At 47.0% G+C, this 25502-nt stretch overlaps 1 protein-coding gene across 2 annotated transcripts in view; it reads left to right on the top strand.

The window, feature by feature from the left end:
• Positions 1-7311: 7311 nt before the first annotated feature.
• Positions 7312-25502, top strand: part of TET2 (tet methylcytosine dioxygenase 2) — a 69661-nt gene continuing 51470 nt past the window's right edge. Inside the window, exon 1 of one of the 2 annotated variants that reach the window (XM_015861428.2) lies at positions 7312-7439. In XM_015861428.2, coding sequence (XP_015716914.1) covers positions 7410-7439 — 30 coding nt within the window. In that variant the 5' untranslated portion in view covers positions 7312-7409. Of the gene's footprint in view, positions 7440-7897; positions 8280-25502 lie in introns of those variants that run through there. The other variant, XM_032444017.1, reaches the window with a different exon arrangement.

Below are 25502 nucleotides of genomic sequence, written 5' to 3'. Positions count from 1 at the left end.
ATGTTAGGACAAATCTTGAGCAGGGCTTTTGGTAGTAAACTAAACTTGCAGTAAGGGCTTGCAAGGTGCCATGGCATTTTGGATTTATTTTTTGCTGAGGAAAATCAAGAATGAAGCCAGAAGGTATTTCATTTTATTTGCTGCTTTACATAGGGAAAAGAGCGGAACTCAGGAAGTATAATACTAAAACTTCAGTCCAGAAAAAGTCATCAGAAAAGGTTTAGTCCTAAAAATGAAAGTTATTTGTTTGCTCATCAAGAAGTCAATTGAAAATAAATTAAAATACAGCCTGTAGTGGAACTTCTTCCCACCTGCTTGTGAACGCCTAAGGGAAATTACCTGCAAATGCAGAAATTGTTATACAGATCAAACAAAAGCACTTATCTATAATTACTGGACTTATCTGTTTGTCTCGAGACTGGCAGCAACAGCTCCCTTTATTAGGAATAAATTTGGTGCCATGATTTGTATTCTTCTATCTCTTCCACCAAGATCATCCAGGAAAGGTTCCATTTATAATAGAAAATGGTTTCCTTAACTTTACTAAATAAAGGCAGATTGAAGAGATTTGGCCAGATAAATGAGGGAGAGAAAGAGAGCGAGAATAGCCAAGAGCTCTTCAGAGGAGATATTCCTTTCTTTTAATGACTTTTGGACTTGTGAGTATCTTGAACAGTTTGGAAGCTCTCTTGTGAAACCACTCACATTTCTGCCACATCCCTGCTCTCTTCCTACCTATTCAATAACTAAAAATTAAAGTTTTAAGCATTCACAGAAGAAACTTCCTGTTGCTAAGACCCCACAGGGTTCTGCCAACTTGACAAGCCAGCAGTGTGCTGATGATACAGCATCAAAGCCAGAGGATAATTAATCGGTTTGTAAGAAGCTGAAGGGAGTGGGTGCCCCTGCTAGCTTGTAATCATTTACCCTTGGCCAGTGTCCACAAGGACTTGTCTCCATTACACGCTCTCAGGTTTACTGACTTCTCTGGAGAGGAGCTGTGCCCATGCCAGTAGTTGTTCATGCTCTGCTAATTGTTGGAGTCAAGGAGGCAACCTGCAATGAGCATCTTGCAAACGGGTGGGCAGCTCAAAGGATTGAGTGCAGAGGAGCTGGAAGGACCACAAGATGCCAAGGAGATGGGCTGGGAATGGCCAAGTGGGTAAAGCACACGGAGTGGGGATCAGTGCTACGCATCCTAAGCTATGAAGCTGTCATATCAGACAGGATGTAAGCACGGGAGGAATTACTTTGTTAATCACCAGGGGATATATCCATTACATACACGGGAAAAAACCCTCTATCTGCAGGGCTCCTAAAAAAATCAATTACTGGAAAGGGCCTGCTGTGGCCCTTTGGAACTGCTGTCGGCTTAACTGATTATTTCTAATTTAACACAAGCCATACACTCCTCACAATTCCATCTGCCCACTCCACAGAGGTCAACCTGAAGCCTGTACATGATCCCAAATCAGCTATGCTGCTACTTTCAGAGAACAGAGTTTTGCTGTTAGATATTTCTAAGGACTTGCTTGTGCCTTGAGGTGCAACACAGAGTTTGTTTTCCAGTCCTCTGTGTAAGAGCAGATCCCAGGGAACACTCAGTTGATTGCCACTTTCAAAGGATGGCTGCTCCTTTCTCCCTTCTTTTTCCAAAGTCCAAGCTCTGCTCACCTTCCTTCTCGCACAGCATGTGTCCGGAGCCAGAAAATGGATTTGTTTGGTAAGAGAATGGGTGTCCCAGGTTCCTGTTGCACCCCAGCCAGGTGCTGCTCACTGGGCTGCCTGCAAGACCCTCCTGCCACAGCTGAAAACCTCTTTTGATGCAGCAGTGTCAAAACATTGGATGCAGCTGCACAAAATCTGTGGCATCCCACAACACGTCCCACTCTGATGAAAACCATAAGTGAAGGCTCTGGGGCAGTGGTTGCTAGCTGATCTCCAGCTGTGGAGGTCTCACGTCATTTTTTCCATACCCAGAAGCAGAGATGGGCCAGTCCTGAGAGCTGAGCAAAGTGCCGGGGGGAAAATAACCCCTAGATCTGAGTAACAAAGGAGAAGGGATCAAATACGATTTGCAGCTCTGCTCATCATCATCCCTCCAACAGCAATGCTCTTCAGAACCGAGCACCAGGGTGGGTTTTAGCAAAGCGATGCCACTCTCAACCTCTTTCACCTCATTCTTACACCTGCACTGCTTGGCCACCAGGGAAAAAGCAATACGAGAAGAAAATCTGGATCCTGATGGCTCTTGCAACTTCACAGGCACAACTGGTGTTCCTTTTTAAAATGCTGAGCGCACACTTGCTCAGATAAATGTGTATCTGAACACACAGGCGATTATCCTATTTTCATATAATTAAATTTTTGGAGCTTGCATGTGCATTTCCTGCTTGTTTGACCATGTAATAATTAATTAGCATTAATTATATTAGATTGCACCTTCAGAGTCTACACACACATTCAATTAGGAAGGCAGGCTTTTTACAGTGCTCCTGTTTTCAGAGAGGGGAAGGGAGCATCCGTAAACTGAGAGAGAAGCAGGGAAGGCAGACTGCACATCCACTTGTGAGGATAACTATAGGAAACTATTGCCTGAGGTATTCAATGAAAGTGTAAAGGTGTCCACTGAGCAGTGTGGGGCTCCTTGAAGCCTGATGCCCACTTCTCCAGGCACTGACCACTTTCAGCTCTTTGTGGTGCTTCAGTTTGGGGCATAAAGAAGAGTAAATTGTAAAGCTGTGAGCGCAAGCAGCTGAGATGGTAGAGGAGGAGGGGAGAGGTGGCCAGGTCCAGCTGCAGCAGGCAGTGCCGTGGGGCTGAAGCTTTTGAAGTATCGGCATGGGGAGATGAATCATCTGGGGATTGAAAGAAAAGAAAATAGAAAAAAAGCAAGAAGCTGTCTAGCCTGGGAGTGTGCGGATGAACATGGTGCTGATGCCGGGGATGAATCATTCCCACCTGCCCTGACTCAGAAAAGGGATGGATGTATGCAGAGCAGAACAGGCAATGCCTGCGCTCCAGCTAAAATCCTGTGCATCCATACAGGTATACTGTTACATGGGTACATATACATTTCTCCTGTTCCGGATGATGCTGACAGTGCTGCTGCCTTCCAGCTTCACCACCTCTTTTCTGGTGGTGGTGTTCTTTTCTGCTTTCCTCGAGGAAAGGCATGTAATTTCTGCATCTTTTCCTTTTCCTCTCCTGTTTCTCCCCCTACCTTAGGGGTAGCTTAAGCTGGCAGGTGATTTCTCCTTGGTCAGAGCTTGGTAACGGGGAACCCTTTGTCATGCCCAAGAGGGTTCTGCCTCATTCCACCAATTCAAGTAAAGGGGACCATGAGAGCAAAGCAAAGAGCAGAGGAACTGAAGAGGACTGTATTCTGCATTCACAGTACAGCAATGGCACCTCCACGCCTCTCCTTCCCTAGGCAGGTTTGGTTTATGCGTGAGCCAGCTCAAAGCTCCCCAGCAGCTCTTGAAAGCCAGGAAAGTCCCCAAAAAGGCTGAGGTGCAGACGGAGATGAAGGAAAGAAGGACCAACAAACCCTTCCCCAAGCTGCCCTCTAGGAATCTTAATGTTCTCTCCAGAGCAGAAAAAGAAAAGGCAGGAAAAGCAAAACCCCTAACCCAAGCATACTTTCATACTTCAAACATACTCTCATACTTTTTGGAATGAGAGTTTAAATGGCTGTCAGCCTATCTGCCGATAGCAGAAAGCAGATTGCAAATGTAACAGAATACAATCAAGGCATGCAATTGCAGGGAGAGCACCAGAAGGCTTCGGATTGGGACTACTGGCACCCCCACACTTAGTAATGACTTTGCAGTTGTTTGGGCTGGTTTGTGTTGGCTTTGGTATGCAGAGAGCATCGCTTTCTCTGTAGAACTGGGAGACGCCGTTGATGATTTTACCGATAATGTGATGGCTGCTTTTCTCATAAATAGATATTCCTACTGCCTTAGTGTTAAATAAATATGTTGAGGAAATGAACAACAATAAAAATCAAGTCTTCAGATCACACAGTCAACAAAATGGGCATTTTATAGGCAATTTCCTACCCAGCAGCATTACTGTGGGATATGCAAAGGAGGTGATAGGCTTCCACGCTGTCTAAAGGTAGCAGAAAGCACCAAAACGCAAGAGGGGATTCTGCTGCATCTGAGGGGAAGTCCCACTCCAAACTGAAGAGCCCAGATATTTCAGTGGAAAGCCTTTCTCCACCCTTGGGATTTGGTGGACAAACCTGCCAGCAGCAGGTGCTGGAAAGAAGAGAGTCAGCTCTTGGAATATGAGAAGCATCCAGATGAGAATCTTGGAGACAGGGTTTGGGGTTTGGGTGGTCTGTGTGGAGCCGGGGGAGTTAGACTCAGTGATCAAAGTGGATCCCTTCCAACTCAAGATATGCTATAACTCTATGGTTATCAGCAGTGAAAACCTGAGCATTATTCTGGCCACACCTCAGCTTTGCTTCTTTGTCCATTTGTCTCTTTTGGGGCCCACATCAGGACATTGGGAACCACACTAAGATTGACTAGGGGTCATGGTGAGGTTTTGGGGCTGGCTGGTATGGAGAGGGCACCTCCAGCCCAACAACTTGTCTGCTGCTGTGAGCTGTCAGCCTCCAAGACCTCATGTCTCCTTCAATGGCACAGAGGCATCAATGGCACCAGATGTGCACTCAGCTTATGCCGTCTGCTGCTGGTAGCCTTGCATATCAAGAGGTGTATGACCTGTAGGGGTGGCTGCTGTCCTCCCTTGAGCTCAGTCCTCGGCCCCAGCTCAGCTCCTACACAGACACCCCAAGCTGCAGAGAGGCCCGGCTGCAGCCAACGCCGGCTCCATTCCCGTTAATGCAATTACAGCAAATTAATATGGGTGAGTAGATGTGAAAGACAAATGCACCTCGCTGTTCCCGTCCCACCCGCGTTTATTAATTTGAGCCCTGCCCTTTTCAGAAACCGGCTGCTCTCCTGACCTCCTATTCTGAACCTTCCCTGTCTTGGAATTATAAATAGGTGAAACTTCTCTGCATCTCTAAGGGGAAGGCAAGTATTTCTGAGCCCAGAAAAATGGCCAGAAAATGATGGCAGTCTGCTCCAAGCCTTCCCAACCTGCTGCAATCTTATTTCCTTCATCTTGCTCCATACACATGCATTTTCGTTATATTGAAGATATTTTCCATACTTCTGAAGCTTGCTTTTGCTGGACTGCCACCTCTGTAAACCAAAGGCGCTTCCCAGTTTACAGCCTATCATGCTTTAAAATGTATTTAATAGCTCAGGTCCAGCCCATTTCTCAGCATCCTGTAATGGAAGTGATGGGAATACTGACCATAGCTGTGTGTGTACAGCCCAGTAAGAGGCACATCGCTCTCTCTCTGCACCTGCATAGTACTCTAGTTTTTACTTTCCATTCATTTTCCACTTGGGACCGCTCTGGCAGCCCCATCTGCCCTCTGTGTTTTGCTGTCTTTGCTCACTATCCCCAAGCAGGCTGCGTCCTCCCTGCCTGCACTGCCCCCCACAACCCTGCAGTGCCACTCACTCACTCACTCACATCCTGCTCCGCAGCTCTGCCAGGACTCTCAGTGCTTCCTGTTTATTTTCCATACCTCTGGCACAATTTCTGAAAGAAATAAAAACAAATCTGCTTATCTTCTCTAAATCCCTCTGCTGATAAGGGTATTAGTGGTCTTATTTACTAATGGGAAAGCATAGCAACGTGGGATGGGAAGGGAAATTTTCCTAAAGCAGGTCACTGATGTCAGATAGAAGCACTGTTGGCCACAAGTGGCATTTAGGGACATGAGATGGAGTGGCCCGGCAGACCACTGCAGGCTGTCTGACACCAAGAGCAGTGAGAGCCGGCTTCAGCCCTGAGCGGCAGCTGGAATCTGTGTACACTGCTGGAAGAAAGGTGACTAAGAACAGAAAGCTGATTGAGCTGATTTCAAGACCAGGTTGGACAGGGCTCTGGGCAACCTGATCTAGTAAAGGCGTATGTTTGGTGGCCCTGCTAGGCAGGCGGGTTGGAACTACATGATCCTTGAGGTCCCTTCCAACCCGGGTCATTCTGTGTGATTCTGTGTGTGTGACTGCTCCTTGTGGGAACCAGGCTGCCTCCAGAACAGGGCAGGGAAGCTGCAAAAGTAAGAGAGAGAAGGCAAAGCACAGGGCAGCACACCACCCTACAACAGGAAGCACTGCAGAAGCACACGTGTCTCCCACACTTGTGTATGCAGGGTGCGGACGCGTGGGTTCCCTCAAGCAACAGAGTTGGGACAGAGCAGCAGCACATTACCCAGCACAGCAAACACTATAAGGATAAGAAGGGACGGGAGAACATCCCGCTGAGCTGCACCTTGTAGCGGGGCGGCGAGTGACTCTCCCTTAGGCTTAGAGAGTTGGCAGTGCTGGGAAGTGCGCTGCGAAGGTGCACAGAAGCCCGTGGCAAATCTGGGTGAGACCTTCTTCAGTCTCTACGTTGTTCCAAAAGGAGACGGTCCAGGCTTTTGGCATGGGTTTGAGTTGCTGAGGGCAGCTGCACGGGAGCCAATGCATCAGGCTCTGTCTGGGAGCCCCATGCGCAGCAGTTCGGGACAGAAGAGCTGGTCAGTTCCTCTCCCGGTGCCATGAGCAGTAACTGAAACAGAACCAACCCCAGCGGAAAGCACGGCGCTCTGCGACAGCTCGGGCTTCCTAAAAAGCACTATGCCCTCTGTCAACTGTAAAGGACCAACGGGACGTGACACCCTCACAGCTCACTGCACGGCTGGCGCTCCGCTTCCCCGGGGGAACACAACCAGCCCCCAGCGTGCCCCCAAAGCGCCCCAAATCACCCCCACGACCACAGCAACGTCGGGAAGGCTGCTGCAGGTGGCAGTGGGGACACCGAGACGGCATTTCAGGGGGCATCTCCTATTTGTAGGGGGGTGGTGAGGCTGTTGCCCTCTGCTGGGTCTCTCCCAGAGGGGAAAAGAGGGTGTGGATGTCAGGGTGCCAGCACATGGGTTGAGGGCACAGGGCTTTCCTCTGGAGGAAACGGGGGTAGGAAGGGATTTACTGCCGATTTATGGGGAAAAGATGGAAAAAGGAAAAAGGAAAAGAAGGGGGAGAGGGGAAGAAAGCAAGGAGAAAGCAGCAGCGGAAGGCGTTTCAAAGGCCGGCGCAGAGCGGCTCCCCGGCGGCGGCGCTGTGCGGGCGGGGGCCGGGGGCGCTCGGGCTGCGCGGGGTCGGGGCGCGGGGGTGCGGCGCGGGGCGGCGCGGAGAGCGGGGCGGGCTCCGACGTCAGGGCGCCGCGTGCATATTGATGCGGGGGCCCGGCCGCTTTCGTCAAGGAGCAGAAGGAAGCAAGATGGCGGCCCTGTAGGAGCGGGGAGCGCGGCGCCCGGCTGTGCGTGCTGGATGTCGGCAAGGCTGAGGGACGCGGCGGAGGTCAGAGCGGCACCCACCCGCCGCCGGCGGCTCACACCGGCGGCCCCGCGGCTCCCTGGGGAAGGGCGGGGGGTCTGCGGGGGTCGCGCCGCGCGCCCGAGGGTGGGTGGGCGCCGCGGCCCCCCAACATGGCTGACGGCTGACAGAGGCGGCGGAGCCCCCCTCTGCTCCCCGCCGAGCCCCGGCTTCGTCCCGCAGCGCCCATCCCCGGCTTTTGTCTGAGCGGGGGGCGCGGGGCGGCGCTGCCCCCGGGGGCTCGGCGCGGCTCGGGGGGCTGCGGGCTGCCGGCGGGGGGGCGTCGGGGCCGGCTTTGTGCCGATTCCCGGCCCCGGCGGACACAAAGGCGGGCGCAGCCCCGCGGGGACGGGAAGAGGAGGGGGAACGGGGCCGGGGGGGCGGCGGAGGGCAGGGGAAACGAAACCGGGGCTGGGGGCGAGAAGAGCGTGTGTGTGCGTGCGTGCGAGCATACATGAGGCTGGCCGCCAGGCCTTCCCTTTTTTTCTTTCCCTTTTCTTCTTTTTTTTTTTTCCTCCCTCCGTGCAACCTCCGCGCTCGGGGCTGTGCCCCCATCCCCCGTCCCTTCCAGCGGCGGGTGACAGCGCGGTGCCCTCGGAGCGGTACCCGGGAGCGGGGCAGAGCCGCTGCCGCGGGGCGGTTTCCCTTTGGGGCGGGCGATGCGAGGGGCACCGTGCCGCACCGCGCTGCTCACACGCTGTTTCCACGCACGCGGGCGGCAGCCGGGTCTGATGGCAGCGCGAGCGGCGCCGCGCTCCCCGTGGCGCTCGTAGCGCGGCACTGAGGAGTTTGGGAGCGGAGGAGAAGCTGCCCCGGTGAAAGCAGGTCAGCGGGGGTCGTTTGGCGGCTAACGAGGCTGTGCCGCTCTCACGCTAATGGCAGGCTGCCTCTATGCAGTGGGAATGCGTGTGTGCTCGGCGGGTGGCCGCTTTCCCCGCCGCTGTAAGGTGCGCACGGGGTGGCCGCGGGAGTCCGGCCAGGAGTCCGGGGCTGTAAATCATCCCTCCTTATCTCCGGGAGCCGGGGCGATTCGCCTAAGCGGTGCGCGATGGCCACATTAACTACCGATTAGCTACCGTCCTTCGGGCTGCCCCCGCTTTTCCCGAACGCCTCGCGTTCTTGGTGTGCACGTTTCGGGTTTCTAGGGGTTTTTCTTTTCCTCGTTGCCTCAAAACCTGCCTCCTCTCACCCCTCCACGTCAAGGTAAGCCTGCACTGTTTATATACAGTTCACCATTTGCGCGTGATGACTAAGAGCGGTCGTGCAACAGGTTTTGATAGACTGTGGTGCAGAACACTGCCTCTTTTCAGCTCTTTTCCTCTCAGACAGGCAGCACCGAGCTGTGCTGCCATCCAACACCTCCCAGGCTCCGCGGAGTTCTCTGGTGCTGAGTGCTTGGTGCTTTTCTAAAGACTCAAATAAAACTCCATACAAAACATCAATGCTATTTTGCTACATCTGTGTTAAAGACAGTTCCGTGCGTTTCTTACTCTGCTCAGAAGTCATGTTGTTTGCATTGTGTTTATTTCTGTTCCGTCCACAAAATGCTGGTAAATCCAGCAAGGCAGGGGCTCCTGGTCTGTCTGATCTGTCGCTGTTAGCACTAAAAATGAACGTAGGTGTCTTGCATTTCTTCCTGTAGAAAAAACCCTTTGGAACGATGTAAATAAATGTGGGACATTATTCTGACTCCTTTCCTTAGTGTTTTGGAGAGCACAGCATGAGCCCTACCAGTGGGTCTGGGAGGAATTCAAATCTGGTGCTGGGAAGAGAAGAAAGGGAGGGCAAAGATGTGAGAAGTTGAGTGTTGAGGTAGTGGGACGAAGCTGCTGCTCACCAAAATGAAGAACTCAAAAGTCACGTTTCGTAAGGAATAGTTCCGTATTGTTCTGGGGAGTGATGCTGAGAAGCTTTGCAAGTGCTTCCAGGGACCCCAGAAACTGGCCTAGAGTTGCCTGATGCAGAATGGGTTAACAAGTACTCACGAGAAGAAAAGGTTGAACAGGAGACACTAGGGCTTCTGAGTTTGCTATCACTGCTTGCGGTGAGGCTTTTAACTGGGGCTTTGGCATCACTGGTTCCTGGCTTTTTGCCAGGGAGACTGGCATTGTTTTGATGTAGAGCGCATGGTCCTAGACTTTGGCGTGTCAACACTGTTTAAAGAACACGAACCATGTGCCCGCTGAGGAGCTGTGTTATGACGGACAGACTTCCAAGGTCTCGTGTTGGCACCAGCGCTGCGTTGGGTAACAGAAGTGGGAGGCTGTCAATGTTTGGGTTTCTGCATGCAGAGTTAGAGGCTCTCTGGCTGCTGCCGGCACCAGAAGGGACCATTCTCTTACCCCACATGTGTCAGATGAGCTGGGATGCAACGTCCCATGTGGTTCTTTTCTAGGTTAGTAATGGCCAAGTGGCTCTGAAGTAAAAACCCCATGCTTTGGAACAAATCTGCTGTTTGGATGCTGGAAAAAAAAAGTGAAGTTTGGGTTGTAGTGATGTTACCGACCCAGCAGAGTGGTTCGTGCAGAGTATGGCTGAGTGGTGACTTTAAATCACCCGCTCTGTTTCGTTCAGACTTGTAGACTTTGAGCTCCTGTAGAAACAAGAGATGGTTGTTTTTCCATTGTCTGCTTTTCACGGTGGAATTTCAGAGGAGCTGTCAGACCCGGCTTTTCAGGGTGACCCTCCTGCCTCCCTTGTGGAGCGCCGCACAGTAGCTGGAAGCGTGGTAGCAGCCTCTGTGAGCCAGCTTCACAACTGGAGCCTGAATGTGGTGGGACAGAGTTGCCAAGTTTCAAGTAGAGTTGGTGGTTATCTTGGAAACAGTGCTGGGGAACACAACCACAAATGATTTTGCCAACTAATATACAGTATTTATTTAGTCCAGCTCTCCGATTGCTGCTAAGGCAGTCAGCCAGCAGCAGTGAGCGTTGTGACATCACTTTGAAAGGCAGCGTGCTGATTCTGAAATGGAGTGGGATGTAGTATGATTCATTTGTATTATTTTTTTTAAAAGCTGTAGTCTGAACAGAGATAAAGCATATGACTGCATCATGGCTGACAGCCAAGAAGGGAATTATATGAATCAATCACACTTGCAGCATTTTTCCGATCTCATTCTCCGTAAGGCAGTGAGTACCTTCTTACTCATGTAATGATATTCTGTAGGAAATGTATCCTTTTAAACACTGAACAAGTAGCTAGTAACAAGTTGCCACAGTTCAAGCTGGTATGCTTTCAGATAGTCATTGATTGCGTGTGCAATTTGCATAGCTTGTCCCTATATCCTAGGTAATAAAGTGTTAGAAATGGAAAGTACCATGAGTAATCATCTTCTCAGTCACCCAGTGAAAGGAAAGCACTTCTGCCTTCCCTGAGGGCAGACAAGTCTCTTAGAAATGGAGAGGAAAAAAACAAGCACCAATTTCTCAAGGAATTGCTCAGTGAGTGGAGCCTGAGGTGGAGGGGCTAAGGAATAAAATGGTGAAGCTTCAGCATCAGCTGGACTAATCCCAAGGACAATGACTGACCTGAAAAGTTGTTTGGACTAGAGTACTGGGAGTATGTCTCCTGCTATGTAGCAGGTAGGTAGAGACAGAAGGTAGAGAAAACCAAGGCTGGAGACATAGGAAAAACTAGCAGCTAACTTCATCCACATCTCTCACGCTGCTCATGAAACAAAGGAACAAAAATGTCCTGCCTGCTAAGAGCATCAGAAAGCACTACTAGTTATTGATGATAAAGGGTTGTAAATCTGGGAACGACAAAAAGAGTTGCTGTGCTTTCGAAAACCAGGTTAACAATTAAAAGACTTAAAGATTTAAATTGCTGGCTGTCTTTTCATGCAGGCTTGTTCATCTCTGTCAGACACCTAAAAAGCTGAATCATCTCAGCAGCCCAAACAGAATTCAGGCTCTCCTTCAAAGTCCAAGTTTCTGGGGGGTGGGGGTTGTGCCCAGTTGGGGTGTTGTTGCCTTATAGCATACATGCGATTAGAAGCTCCAGTAGGATTATTCTCACAAATAAATAAAGGCCTGTAGCACTGAGGCTTCTGTTTGACCTAATTCTTGGTGTCTTTGTGCCTTTAGAAACAAACAACAAGCCCACCTTGTCTAAATAAATAAATAAAATACATGCAGCACTTCTGTTGCAGTCTGTAGAAGAACGGACTTATCCTATACTTGAACTGAACAAGACAGGATGGAGATGCTGGATTTTCCTAACTGAGCAAAGCATAGCTTTTAAGATGGTTTCTCCTTTACTTGTATATAAAAGGCCTGTTTCTTCAGAAATGTACTTGAATTGTGAAATAAGTAAGAATTCCACGATGAGGTAAAAGCTAGTGCTGCCACAAGTCTGTATGATTCCACTTACCAGAGAAACTTTCCAAGCTTTGCTATCAAGATGGTACTATGTGGTCCTGGAAGAGAAATCTGATTTCATGGAAAGCATGTTGTATTAGGAAAAGTGTCTGTGTTCCTCCCATATGTTAGCTCACTGCTTTGCTCCCTCATAACCAAGACTTGATAACCACAAGGTACCCATTGGAAATCCCTTCCACAGGTATAGGGCAGTACCCTGGACATTTTCTAGTTAATTATTATGGTGTAATTTAAGCAACATGAAATACCCTTGTGTTTTACAGCATCGCTTCTGACCTCTAGCATATTCCAACGACTTCTGCATTCTCTACTTTTCATGAGCTGCTCTGTCTTGAACTTTACATTTTGGTGACTAAAACTTAAGCAATTCTTCTGCTTAATCTTCCCTCTAATAACGCACAAAGAGCCCAAGCTGCGTCTTCCAAGTGTCCTGGCACGAGCTGCTCCAAGTCCTGTTGCGTTGGGAAAGGATTTGGCTCCAGCGCAGTGACGCCGCAGCCTACCCACTGGGTAGATGCTGAGGTCGGCGATGGCTCCACGCGGCCGCACGCACGTGGCTGAGTGTTTACAAACAGTGTCCCAGCATCCTGGGCAGCTGCCCTGATGCAGCCTGGAGTTCTAGGAACTTTCCCACTCCTCACGGGAGCAAGGGGAAGAAATCCAATGTGCTGAGCTTAAGAAAACATTGTAGCTGTTTTTTTGGCTGGGCTTGCTGCTGCCTCTGTGTTCCATTCTAGGTCATTGGCTCCTTTCTCCAATGCCCCCATTTTCCCCTGCACTCAAACGCGTTGAAGTGGGCTGACCCAGAGACGCGGTTAAGGGAACTGTTACAAAAGTTTCAAATGATTCCTCCCCATTCCAGAAGCTTATGAGGAATCTAGTCCCAAAAGCTTTCATGACAAACAGCTCTTAGCGGTTCATGAATCCCACCATAAATTGTTCGTGTATTTTTCCTTTAATTAGGCACGGCTTCCTGCCTGCTCAAGTAGTAGAACTCTTTTTTCTTTCTTTCTTTTTTTTTCCCTTGAAAAAAAATGGAAAAGGAATCATGAATGCTACTAACTTCATAAGTAAAATCAAATAGCTGAAAGTCTTTATTACTTAATGAGATGTAATAGCAACACTTCTTTGTATCAACACGAGAGCTAATACCACTGCAAGGCAAGTTTGAGATCTCCATTAGATATAAGCAGCTCAGTGGAGATTTCGGCATTTGCTCAACCAAAAGAATCATGCTGTTAATCTGATGGGATTCTTTTCTTTGTTTTAAAGTGTTGGTAATGATCATGGCTGTCTTGCAAGATGGCTTCAGGAAGCACAGACACAAATGCCTCTCGCTGGCCAGAAGCACCCAGCTGGCAATGCGCCTGGTGCCATCTCGTGTGGACCTAGCTAAAGCTGTCAGACAGGTTCTGGTTGGAGGAGACTATTCATGCCTGTGCCATGTGCACTGTATCTCATCCTGTGCACATTTTTCAGACTCCCTCATGCAGGCTTGCATGAGGGTGTGTAGAGTACGTCACTCCCTTTGCAAAACATGTCCTAAGAGCTGTTTCTTTTCCATACAGAGAGGTTGATACAAGTGTCTCTTCCTTACTCTGAATTTGTCTAGATGAGTCATGGCATTCACTATCATACAACAGAGTTTGAAGGCCAGAGCATGTGTGACATTTGACATTAGCTGTAGGTTTGCACAGGTTGCTTCATTTCACACAAGCATTGATTATGATCAGTGTATTTTATTACTGTGCTCCACCGGTTTCTTTCTCTTCAGTCCTTCTTTGCTAGGCACAATGGTTTGTGTCACATCCAGGACGCGCTTTTGTTTCACCAAGCTCTTCACCCTCTTTACTTTCCTTCTCTGACTTTTTGACCTACAGTTCCCATTACTCTTGCAGCCACTGTGGTAGCAGAGGCAATGAGCCAAAACAGAGAACAGACAAGATAATATATGAAAAAGGCATTTCTGAGTTTGCACTACTTGTTCCTCTTCTTGTCACTTTTAGCGCTGTTACAGGGATCAAAGAGCAAACATTACCTCTGTTCCTGATGCTGACAGTGGTGTTTTGCCCTCAACTTTAGTGTCCTTTAATCACCTCCCTCCCTATTTGTTCCTTTGCACTATAGTCAAGTGTTCATGCAGCACTCACCCTTGCACTCCTGATACTTGTTTCATCTTTGTTTAACTTGTTTGTTCTCTCAGTGCTCCTTCACTTGTGTCTGAAGTCACGTACTTTGCAGCTATCTAATTTTTATGCTTGCCAAAGGACATACAACTCTTTCTGTTCTTATGTAAGCAGAAAGGAGAAAAGAATTTCCTCCTGTGTGAAAGTAGCATTACTGACCTGGTAAAACAAGGAGAATGAGCTGCTGCAGGAAAGCTGGAGTTGCTTCCTTACCCCCAAAATCACTGAAGTTCACATAAATGGGAGATTTCCATAAAGCTTAAAGTGGACATATAGCTTAATAAAAGGAGTGCAGTTCACCCCTGAAAGAGAACACATGAAAGCTGGAGGATGTATTGGATTTTCCTTTCCCTGGGACTGGGGGAAGAGGGAGTGCCTGTGTGTATTAAAGACCCTCATGTTTTGTTTATTGATTTATTGTTCTAAAACATGAGCCTTTCATTCCCACTCTGCTCCTCTGCTGGCTTTTCCATTTTGCTTTCAAGATGAGCAACTGGGAAAGGCTGGATTTAACCCTTGTGTATCTCCTGCAACTGACAAACATTGAGAGAGAAAAAAAGCAGTGCTAGTGAGTCCACATGTCACACAGTCAGTTTGCAGGCGTGAGTAAAAGCAATGAGCAAAGAGGGCAGTGCACTCTTGGTATTTATAAACACGAAAAATGCACAAAAGAGAAAAATGGTCTTTCAGCTTTTCATTGTTTCTGTACCACTCTCCGCTCTTTCCATGGAGCATTTGTGCTTTAAAAAAAAAAGTCTAGACCTGAGCATTTCCACTTCTGTGTAGTCCTTATTGCGCAGAAGAAGCTTTTGAAGGTGCGAGAAAGAAGTGGGAAGAATAAGAACTATGCTGATGCATTTCCTTTCTCTCCATTATTACATGTAGTGCCCAAGAAGTGGAAGAGGTTAGGTAGGGGAAAATATATCTTCTTATGCAATTTTCCACTGTGCTTGTGTTGTGCAGTTGACAATATGTTAGGTACAGGTGGCTTTTTTCTTCCCCCACCCCTGGTGCTGTCAGCTGACTTGTTATCCTGTGAACTGATGGCAGCCCCTGTGCCTTTACAAGGCCTTGTTCAGTTCCCTGGGCTTTGCAGAGCTGTAGCAGTTGCCCTGTGCAGATATACTGGCAGCAGTATCTCCATGCTTTGTGGCAACTGAAGAAAATAGTCTGGGGGTATTCTTTGCCCATTTGGTGGTAAGGGTGGGAAAGTGCATACCGAGATGGATTTATTTATTTATTAGTATTTAAAAATAAAAGTTTCCAAAGCATTTTCAAGTTAACATGTTTCCTAGAAAATACATACCCTAACTGATGGGGTGGAAAGAAGTTTTGCTCCTGGCAGGGTGAGTCTGTAACTACCTACTGCACAGCTGCTTTTTCTTGAAGCAACTGCTATTGGCTGCTTGGAGGTGCTTTGTTGGGCAAGCTGCAGCATGAGTTGCATTTGGGATGGCAACTCTGATGCTTCTAAATACAGGGAGAGTGGATAGAGTGAAATTAGTTACTGTGCATTGGGAGGCACCTCATATCCCAGCCACAAAACAGAGTCCCACCACGCTCAGGGCTGTACAAACATAAGCAGCAAAAGGGAACAGAAGTGGCTTAACTCAGTGAAAGAGACAGCAACAGAAAAAGGAAGCCTGGCAGTGCACGAGGGCCAGAATGTCAGGATGTCAGAATGTCATTTGTTTATAGAGCAAAGCAGAGGCAGACAGCTGACTTCCAGAAACCTAAATATTTGCAGTAAATAAAGCAAAGCTGCTATTGTTACCTGCTCTGTGCGTGCACATGAAGAGAAGTCCCTAACCAGCACTGCAGCAGTCTTTTTGCTGGGGCGCTATTAATGAGAAGGCAAAACACTCACAGAGTAAGAGAAAGCATCTAAAATTAGTAAGCAACAACTGAGAGCCAGAGCTCACAAAACGTGGTACAAACTCTGCTGGAGCCATTCATTTCAGTACTTTAGAAGAAAACCTAAAAGACATACAGGAAAGCTGTGGTGTATCTGGGAAGTGAACCCGTATCTCCTATGCCCCAGTGCTCTACCCATGATACCCTCCTTCCTGCTCATTCAGAGCTTTACAGATACTTTTCTCTGCTTACTAAGATAACAGAAGTATCAATTCTAAGAAACAGAAACTTGAATCAAAAACAAATGGGTTTTCACTTTCTTCAGAAGCTGTTTTTCAGTAACATTTTCTGTTAATTGACAACACATTCAGTATTTTAGTTTTGGTGTTTTTCTTCTGTTGTTATTGTTGGTTTGGTTGGTTTTCTGGCCAAGCCTAAGAACCCTTAAAGCAGCAGCACTTGTCCAGCACAACCCAGCAAATTGTACCTTGAGAACTTCATTCTTCACCTCCTCACTAAAAAGGACTGCTTTTGTGCTGTGCTTTGTCCCCTGAAACCCCCAACTCAAGTGAGAAAAGGTGCAGGGAAGGTTGTAAGCAGCCTCAGTGGCACTGCAGATGTTTCCATGTACCTCCAGACAAACAAGCAGAAGCTCACAATGGGCTTATTTTTAATTAAAAATAGTATGTTGCATCGGTTAATTGCAGTGTGTGGGATGGAGTTGTGTAATGCCATTTCAGTAAGTAGGTACTCCAATAACTCCCATTAGCCTTTAATACCCTTGATCCTCCTATTCATTTGGGCAGGATTTCCCACAGTCTGCAAGCTGTTATGTATGCCAGCTCCAACCTATCACACGAGTTCTGTTTTGATCTGTTTTATCAATTAATGGTTCGTCAGGGTTCACGAACCCTCATACTGACATCATACTTGGTAAAGGAGCTCAAAGAAGAATTAAAAAAAAACCACACAAAACACAAATGTAATTCACTGCCAGAAAACCTCTCTGCACAGGCCTGTGTTGGTGACAAAACCTGAGGAGCATTTGGAACTTTCCATGTAACAGCCTTGAATTGGAGACTGCAAATTGTTATGCTGTCCCTTTGGTCATTGGGAGTTCTTTGCCATGGGCAGCCACAGCTCAGGCTCCCCGCTTTGGTCCGTAGCACGCCGAGCCAGGAGCCTGCCCCGGGGAATTTCAGTGCCTTAACAGACTCGTGATACGAGCCATGATGAAGTGCTTTCGGAAATAAAATCCGATGGGTAATTTAGCTCGGCAGTGTTCCCTTGGATGCTGACAGAGGCAGTTGACCATGAAGGACAGATGGATTTTCCCCGCCATGTTTACAGATCCAGCCGTGCCTCACACCGCCCCGCAGAAAGATGGGGAGGTTGCAAAGGGGGCTGCCTGCTCGCTCCCCCCAGTTCTCACTCATCCCCAGGCAGTTTTGAGGTTTGGCAGCTGGGTCCCACGTGGCTCGTGCACGTGGCGGCGGTGTTTACAAACACTGTGACAGACTGGAGTGTGCCACACGGCCGGGCCTCACTGCTGTGCCGCGCCGTGTGCCAGCCCATTTCTCGCCTGCAGCGGTCACAGCAAAATACAGCTCTGACGGAGGCCACTGGCGCCTTTGGGTTTGCTCGTTTTACATTTAGGCAACATACAGTCCAATGTTGTAGGGCAAGGTTGTCCACAGTGAGTCAAAAATAGAAACTTTATTGCTCGATAGAGTAGTAGCGCTGGAGAGCGCTAGCTAGACGCACATGCAACAGCCAGGAAGGTACTTTTCTGCTTTCCAGAGACGTTGTTCATGAATTGGGTAACACAGTAGGGGAGAGTTTCAGAAAGGAAATGAATGGGTGCCTTTTCTGCTTCCCTTTAATGAGCCTGGGACCCCTTTCCCTCCAGACTGAAGGGACAAGTCTTGACAAAATGCAAGGTGCTCAGAGCAGCCAGTGTTTGAACCCGCAGTTGCAGTATCCTTAGGAGAGGACTGCTCGGTTTTGCTTTGTTTTTGCAGGCTGATGGCATACAGCAAGAAAGAGGTTTGGACAGCTGTGCGTTTCTGTATTAAATGGCCTCCCATAGCTGGGTCGCACAGAGACAAAGCATGCTTATTTCCATGTTCAGCTGAAATGTATTGACTTTTTGCTGCTCTCCTAGTGAGTTCAAAGTTCAAGGACTAGTGTATCTACTGTACCTTGAGTTCAGATAACCAGATAGAACACACAGAGAGAAACAAACAGAAAAGCCTGTTCTCTTCAAAGACAGGCATTTTTTCCACACCGGTTCCCCTGTTGTGTTTCAGGGTGTGCACTATTTGTTCTTCCCCTTTTGTTTCGTTCCCTCCCGGCCCCCTCAGCAGTGCTGCACGCTTGCCCGCTTGCAGCCGCTGCTGGCTTGTCGTCCTGAGAAGTGCAAACTCAGCAGGGACTGGTAACATTTTAACTCTTTGTCCTATTCTCAGCTCTCCCAGCAAAGGTCAATGCAAACAAGACTTACAGCTGCACTTGAAACAGAATGGTAGAGGAGGGAGGGACATCTGCCATGGGCTGTTCCCCCTCCCGCCTGGTTCTACTCCAAGCACGTGAAGCGCGCGGTGGGGTGAGATGAAACTTTCCATAGGCTTTGAGAGCCGTATCTGCTAATTTCTGGTGAAGAGGAAATGAAAGACTCATGACTTTTGTTTGCACTGGCCATATCTGGCTTTGTGCAACCTCTGCCGATGAACAGGAATAATTTAGGAGTTACTTCCCCAAATGCTTGAACCACAGACTTTGTTTCACTGGTGCAAAGCCAGCAAAAAGCTATTACAGACACAACGTCTCGGTTATCTGTCCTTGAAGTCATTTCAGAAACATTGGCAACGTGCCCCTATACAATTCTCTTCCCTAGCAGCCATAGTTTTGCATTGTGTTGAGGGACCACACTGGTCCCTAAGGTTCATTGAGGGCAGAAATGAGTTTTGTTTGCCATGAGAACGTTTCGAAGCCCTGCCATTTGCTCACTGCTGAGCAAAGGAACGTGCCTTGACACTGCCAATGCAAGCATGGGCCCACTTGTGCTGCACACAGGGAGAAGGTTCCCACTGTGCCCTCCTGCCAACCTGCCAGCCCGTCCCACGTGGCCGTGAGGGCAGCGTGCCGGTCAGAGAGTTGGCGCAAGAGAGTTGGCGCAAGCCGGCTCAGCGACATCGATCCGGCGCCAAGGTTTGCCTCTCCGCCCGGCGTCCTGGCCGGTTTTGATGCTTCGCCATGTGCTAGTGCACGTGGTTTCAGTGTTTACAAACATGACCCCAGAAGTCTTACGCGGGCGGTGAGGAAAGAGCCAGCAAATACCGCATGGCCTGCGCGAGGCTGACCCGGCCTGCTGGCGCCAGCAGCGAACAGCAAGGCATGCATACTGAGCACAGCCTCTGTGCACACACCACACACACAGATGATTTTGCTTCCAAATGGTTTTGAAATATCATTGCCACCATGAGAGAAGTTTCCGCCATAACTAAAAATAGTTACTATTAGCTAGCAGGAGCAGGCAAGTGATTCAGAGACTTGAGGATAGAAGCGACTGTGTTCTTCGGCACCGTAAGTTTGCTTCTTTGCCGAACTGACTCAGAAAGTATTTTCAGCGGTAAGGAAGTGCAAAGCTGGCTTACTTTGGCTAAAATAACAGAACACTGCTTGAACGTGTGGTTCCTGATTGACAGTTCCACTTTTATTCCTTTATTAACACTTGCACTCAGGCACTAATGAATGCTTTGCAGTTGGGTATCGATCATCAGTTTAGCAAAAAGGTGCCTCAGTAGTTTCAAGTGACACACCATCTCCAAAATGTAAATGCCACTGCAAAGGGCTGACTTGATTTTTGGCATGAGCCTTGAGAGAGAAATGCGTGGCTGAAATGTCCCTCCAGCAAAATAGGCTTTACACTCAACTGCCAGATGTCAACGTTTCTTCTCCATATGTACTTTCTTAAGCACTGCCAGATATATTAAATGTTTATTAAAAAATAAAATCTATTTGTCTTTTCCTTATCTTTGAAGTTCTTCAAAGAAGTTTGTACTATACTCCTAATTACTTGAAAACAGTGTCTTTTCTAGAAGTTAGCAATTGTAAAACGGGAGTACATAGTCAGACGATTTGTTGTTGACAGGCTCCAGTGCTCTTGAAGTTCTCTCAGAAAAACATGTATGTGGAGGAAGACAAGCTATACAACTGTGACTGGTTGCCAAAGATAAACACAGCTTTCTTGAAAAAGCTGCTAAACTAGCAAAAATAACCCATGCTTATTAGTAAATCACTTCCAGTTTTTACTTTTGGAATCAAACAACTTACTCCCAGCTTTACAAAAGCCTACTAAGTGTTGAAGGGTTGTTTGGTTTTTTTCTTTCCAGGCAGAATGGTTGACCTTTCTGAGGTAGATGAGATAGTAGAAAGATGATAGTTCTGTTTTATACTTGTTACCATGATACATCTTGGTGTTTGTAAATATCATAATGGCAGAGCCCTTAGGAAAGACACACCGTGAGTGTGTCTCAGTGCTCTTTTCCAGTATGCTTCAGTCCCATTACTGAATGCAACTTTTGCAAGTACAAAGCCAGCTCAGAGTCTTCACCTTTTCCATCCATTACCCATGGCAGCTCTGCGTTAGTCATCAAAGCTGCTGCAGATATTTTTTGTAATTTAGACAACATAGAGCAAAGAGGCCAAACTGTGCCTGCCCTGGGCTGATCACCAGCTCCTTTCATGCACTCCAGTAGCTCTCACCAGTGCAGGTGAAGTGCTCTGCAGCTCTGGCCCTGGCTCAGCATTTGTTTTGTCTCATCTCCTAGTAAGCTGAATGTTGCATTCAGCATGTGAGCAAATGCATTTCTGCCAGTTACTGATGCCTTTTCTCTGCTGAATGTTCATTATGATGTTCATTACAGCATATGCAATGGATCTAGAAATAAGAATAGAAGTACTGAAAACAGGGCACCGATGTGTTACTATTTTAAGAGTTCTGTGTTGCATGTTTTCTGCCTGAGGAAAGAAAACCCACCTCACAGTGAATTTGTATGAGTATGGACAGTCTTGGAGAAAGGAGACCCAACAGTCTTACTGTAAAACCTTTAAATATGTACAGTTTTTTTCTGGGTACATCATAGTACATCTTCTGGAGTCTTTCTTGAGAAGTCCTGAAGCATTTTTCAAGATGTTCTGAATCAGAAACTGTCAAGGTTTGCAAGGACTTGTTTATTATTATGTATGATGGCTGTGGGCTTTATCAGAACATTTGACCTAAACAGGGGAAGATCTATACAGATACACAAACAATGCATCAAGTGCGTCTTTGACGCACAGAGCCTTCTTGCTATTACCATTTGAGATACTTTTCTTAAATTATAAGACCCTCTTTCAGTGAAGAAAATATAATGAAAGAAATGCTGCTTATAACGAAGATTAACTCTATTCCGTGCTTTCGTGTTGGAGGCAGGGGGTAAAAGAATACTTCAAGATTTACCATTGTATGCTGCAGTGTGAGTAACCACCATTGTGTCAGTTTAGATGAGTATCTCAGAATAAATACAGACTCTGTCATGAATTTGTCCTCTAGGTAAAAAAGTAATGGAAATCTTGTTTAACAAGTTCAGCAAAAGGCACACCTAAAATTTAATTATGCCTTCAGATGCATATGTGCAATTCTTAGTAAAGAGTTTTGCCCAGCTGCCAGGGAACAGTCTCAGGACTCTGTAATTTTTCTTATATGTAAAGCATTCACTGATCAATAATCATGTCAGTGCATAGTTAGGGGAAAAGAATTCCTCAGTGAAACAAACAACTATCACCAGCCACAGCTTTGTCTGCTGTGGGTGTGTATAAGAGATTCTTGACCGTATGGCAACTTTCTTCCAAGCTCTTCTAACTTACCACCAGCAAAGCCAATCTACCAAAAACCAAGAGTATGGAAAAGAGATGAAAGAACACCTGTGGTATTTACCGCAGGGGTTTTCCACTAATACCTCTTAATGGGATGGGAGCTGGGAATCTTGGATGGGATCTGAATTTCTCTGTAAAAATTTGTAGCAACAGATGGAGCAGAGGGAGGACTCCTTGACCCAGGGGGGCAGAAAGGGACCACATTTTTCCTCTGTCTCCTGTACTAGTTGTTTTCTCAGCAGAACAGAGTTCCTTAACAGGCCAACAGCTTATTATTTTTGCACACAGAGAGAAGAATGCACAAGACACCTGCTGGCCAATACATTAAGTTATGTTAACAACTGCCTGTAGCTTTTGAAGGCAAGGTAGGAACACTGACAAACCTGCAGAGTATCTGCGCAGCACAAACCATAGGCACAAAATGCTTTGCAGAACTGCTTAAAAACAAAAACAAACTCCCAAAAGGTGTATGAAATAGACAAGGAAGAGCTGCAAAATGTGCCATTATGCACTTTTGTGAGGGTCTGTAGACTCACCAGGCTGTACGTTTCTTGAACAAAGACCACATCTTCATTACCTTCCTTGCTGTTATTTCGTGCATAGTGAAGAGCTCTCTCACAGAAGATGATCTCTCTCTCCTGCGGACATAAAATGAAGAAGCTGGCCAGTGATAAGACTCATGATGAAAGGGTAAAACTGTAAGCTGAAAGCCAAAACATTAGGTTGTTTTGTTACACTGCTCTAAGAGGGTTCCAGCCCCTATCAGGCATTAGGCAGTCAGATGCACTCTTGTCTTCCAGCAGCCCCTTTTTCTCATCCTTTCCAGTTCAGTTTATGACCATACCCATAGCTTTACCTCAGTGCCATTCCTACCCCTTTTGTCTTTCTCCTTGAGTCCCTGTGACATCAAACACCTTCATGGGCATTGTTTCTTTGCTACAGACTGATAGATTGTCTTGATGGATATATTACTTCAAACCAAACCTCTGCCCCTGAATTTTCTCATTAAGACCAAATCCTTCCAATGATAGCATTACTTGTTCATGTTCTTTATTCTTAGTTGGGAACTGGTGTTGGACTCAATGGTATTTATGGATCCCTTCCAACGTGGGCTATTCTGTGATTCTGTGATCTAGGCAGTACTGAGAGCAGCTGAGTGTAGGTGCTTGTAATTCAGGGCACCAGTAAAGAGAGGTGGGAAAAACAGGTGGTTTTACATTAAGCTGATGATTCTTAATCACACTGTAACGTATGGTTTCATTATTCTATACCAAATGGAGATAGGAGCATATTTTGGAGAACCTGAGCACTAGAAAAGGCTTTTTTCTTTTGCTTAAGTGCCAGAGGTCTGTGGTTTTGCAATGGAAAGATCTGAATTCTCCTCTTTTTGGTCCAGTGAAACTTTCAGATGAAACTGGCACATTCTGCAAGTTCCCATGCATCACTGCTTTGATTGCAAGAGCCTGCTCTGGGTGTGGGCCTCAACACGGGCAGCAGGGAACTAGGGAGGAGCAAGTGGAACCCAGCAAAAATAACATGAGGGTCAACTCTGGGTGCCATGCACTGGCAACAGGAGAGCTAGCAGAGCTTTACCTTCAGCTGTGCTGTTACAGTTTGAAGGAAGAGAGTATTTGGAGAAGTAAAAGCTGACATTATTCAAATTGCTAAAAGGAAGCAAGTATGATGTGGTGTGCGCAGTCCAAGGACTGTGTTGTCACAGCCTGTTGCTGATGCAGGTTCCTCTGAAATGGCAGGCATTTCAATGAATTAGCACAGCATCCAGGCTCTCACTCCTAGGCATGCTGTGGGAGCTGTGAGCTGCAGGTGGTAGAACCCTTTACCATTCATACCTTTCTCCAAGCATCTGCCTTTTAGCAGACAGCAATAAAACAGTGCTTACTCCAGTGTGGCACTTCTAAGCTGCTTCTGGCTATTCCCTTCTGCGCTCCCGCCTTTAAAGACTTCACCACAGCACTTGGGAGAGCACTGCTGTCAAAGCAGGGCAGAGAAACCGTTAAGCATGCTTAAAGTGACCACCTACCCCAAGAAGCTGTTTTCTTCATTTGTTTGTTTTTGCAGCACCCAGAAAGTTGTAGTTTGTGCCACCAGCAGCTGGTGTGGTCACTTAAAACAGTTATTTCTAAAGCAGTGGCACGAACTGTGAAATTATCTAAAACCAGCAAACCAGTGTTGTGGTTTTTTTCCCAAAGGTTAGATAGAAGGATCAGGAAAAAGCTCTCTCCTGTCATTCTCCCCTTTTGTTTCTCGTTTTAATATTTAATGAACATGTGATATTGTTTTAAGCTAGTCCTGATGGTCTTGTGAAGTTAATATTTAAAGCAGATGGCTGCAGTGCTTTAATAAGACGGTTGCTATAGAAACACAGTGCTGGGAAAGCAACAGTTTCTGTAGCGCGTGGTCTCTCTGAACATTTTAAAGTCTCTCAGTCTCCATGTAGCAGGCCCAAAGAGGACTAACCGAGAAATGGAAAAGGAAGGCAGTATGCCTGCGTGGAGTATTTACTTCATCTGGGTTCCTCTTAGAGCTAGCTGGATAGCTGACATTTTTGTGGCTTGCTAAAGAGCTGTTTGAAACAACAAGAAACATGAGGAGAGAGATAAGCAAAAAAATTGATGGGGGAGAGGACTGTGGGCAGGAGACAGATCATAGCAGTTATCTCTCCTTTGGAAGGTGAACTGGACGTAGACATTAACACAAACAAATTTAGAAGCACAAAACACCCACAAACAGTTCGCCAAAACACCCAAATATTTACATTGCAATCCTCATGCTTTTTGTTTACTTCATCCTTGTATATCTAACCTTGCTTACCAACAGTGTTGCAGCCTAAAGCATAGGGAAGGACACATACTGTACTTTCAGGGTTTTGTTTCTTCATTGCTGCCTCTGGTTTTCTTTATTCTGCCAAAACTGTTTTAACCTGAAAGTACCTAAATTCCTCTGTGTGCGCTGAAGAACCTTATAGGCTGTGATACAGACGTCAGAAATCCTATAAAAAATGTTGATTACATACATAGCTATGAATTTGCACTAAATTGGGATATTTAGGAGGGAAAATGGCAGTCTTTGGGGAAGGGGTACTGCTTCTTCAGTGCAGAAGTGGACAGGAAAGCGCTGCCTTATCTGCTTATGGCTTTCCCTCTGGGGAGTTAAGAAGTAGTTTTTAGAAGTTGGGTGTTTACACAGAGAGACTGGCTTTAGAACTATGAAGCAAGGAAAGTTGAAAAGAAATCATGAAAAAAAAAAAAAAGTAAAAATACTGTGGAAACACTGTAATCTGATGTAAAGATAGCACTTGTGAGGAATATCCATCCTTTCATAAAATCTGGCATCTTGCTCGATTGCGAGTCTCGTGGTATAGCCAGCAGTGGTGCTGACCTGGACTAGGTTCAGAGGGAACTGGAGACAGCTTGGTTATTTTCTTTGCTTCATCCATTCCCTTGTTTTTTTCTGTTCTCCTAAACTCAGCAGATGTTTGTGCTTGTGTGGTTTTTGCTTCCCTCTGCACTTTAAAACAGATTCTCTAACTTCACCTAATCTTGGTGGAAGGAAGGATGGAGAAGAAAGAAGGAAAGGAAGGAAAGGAAGGAAAGGAAGGAAAGGAAGGAAAGGAAGGAAAGGAAGGAAAGGAAGGAAAGGAAGGAAGGAAGGAAGGAAGGAAGGAAGGAAGGAAGGAAGGAAGGAAG

Source organism: Coturnix japonica, chromosome 4 (assembly GCF_001577835.2).
Source record: "Coturnix japonica isolate 7356 chromosome 4, Coturnix japonica 2.1, whole genome shotgun sequence".
Classification (NCBI taxonomy): Eukaryota; Metazoa; Chordata; class Aves; order Galliformes; family Phasianidae; genus Coturnix; species Coturnix japonica.
This window is presented reverse-complemented; position numbering and strand designations above follow the sequence as displayed.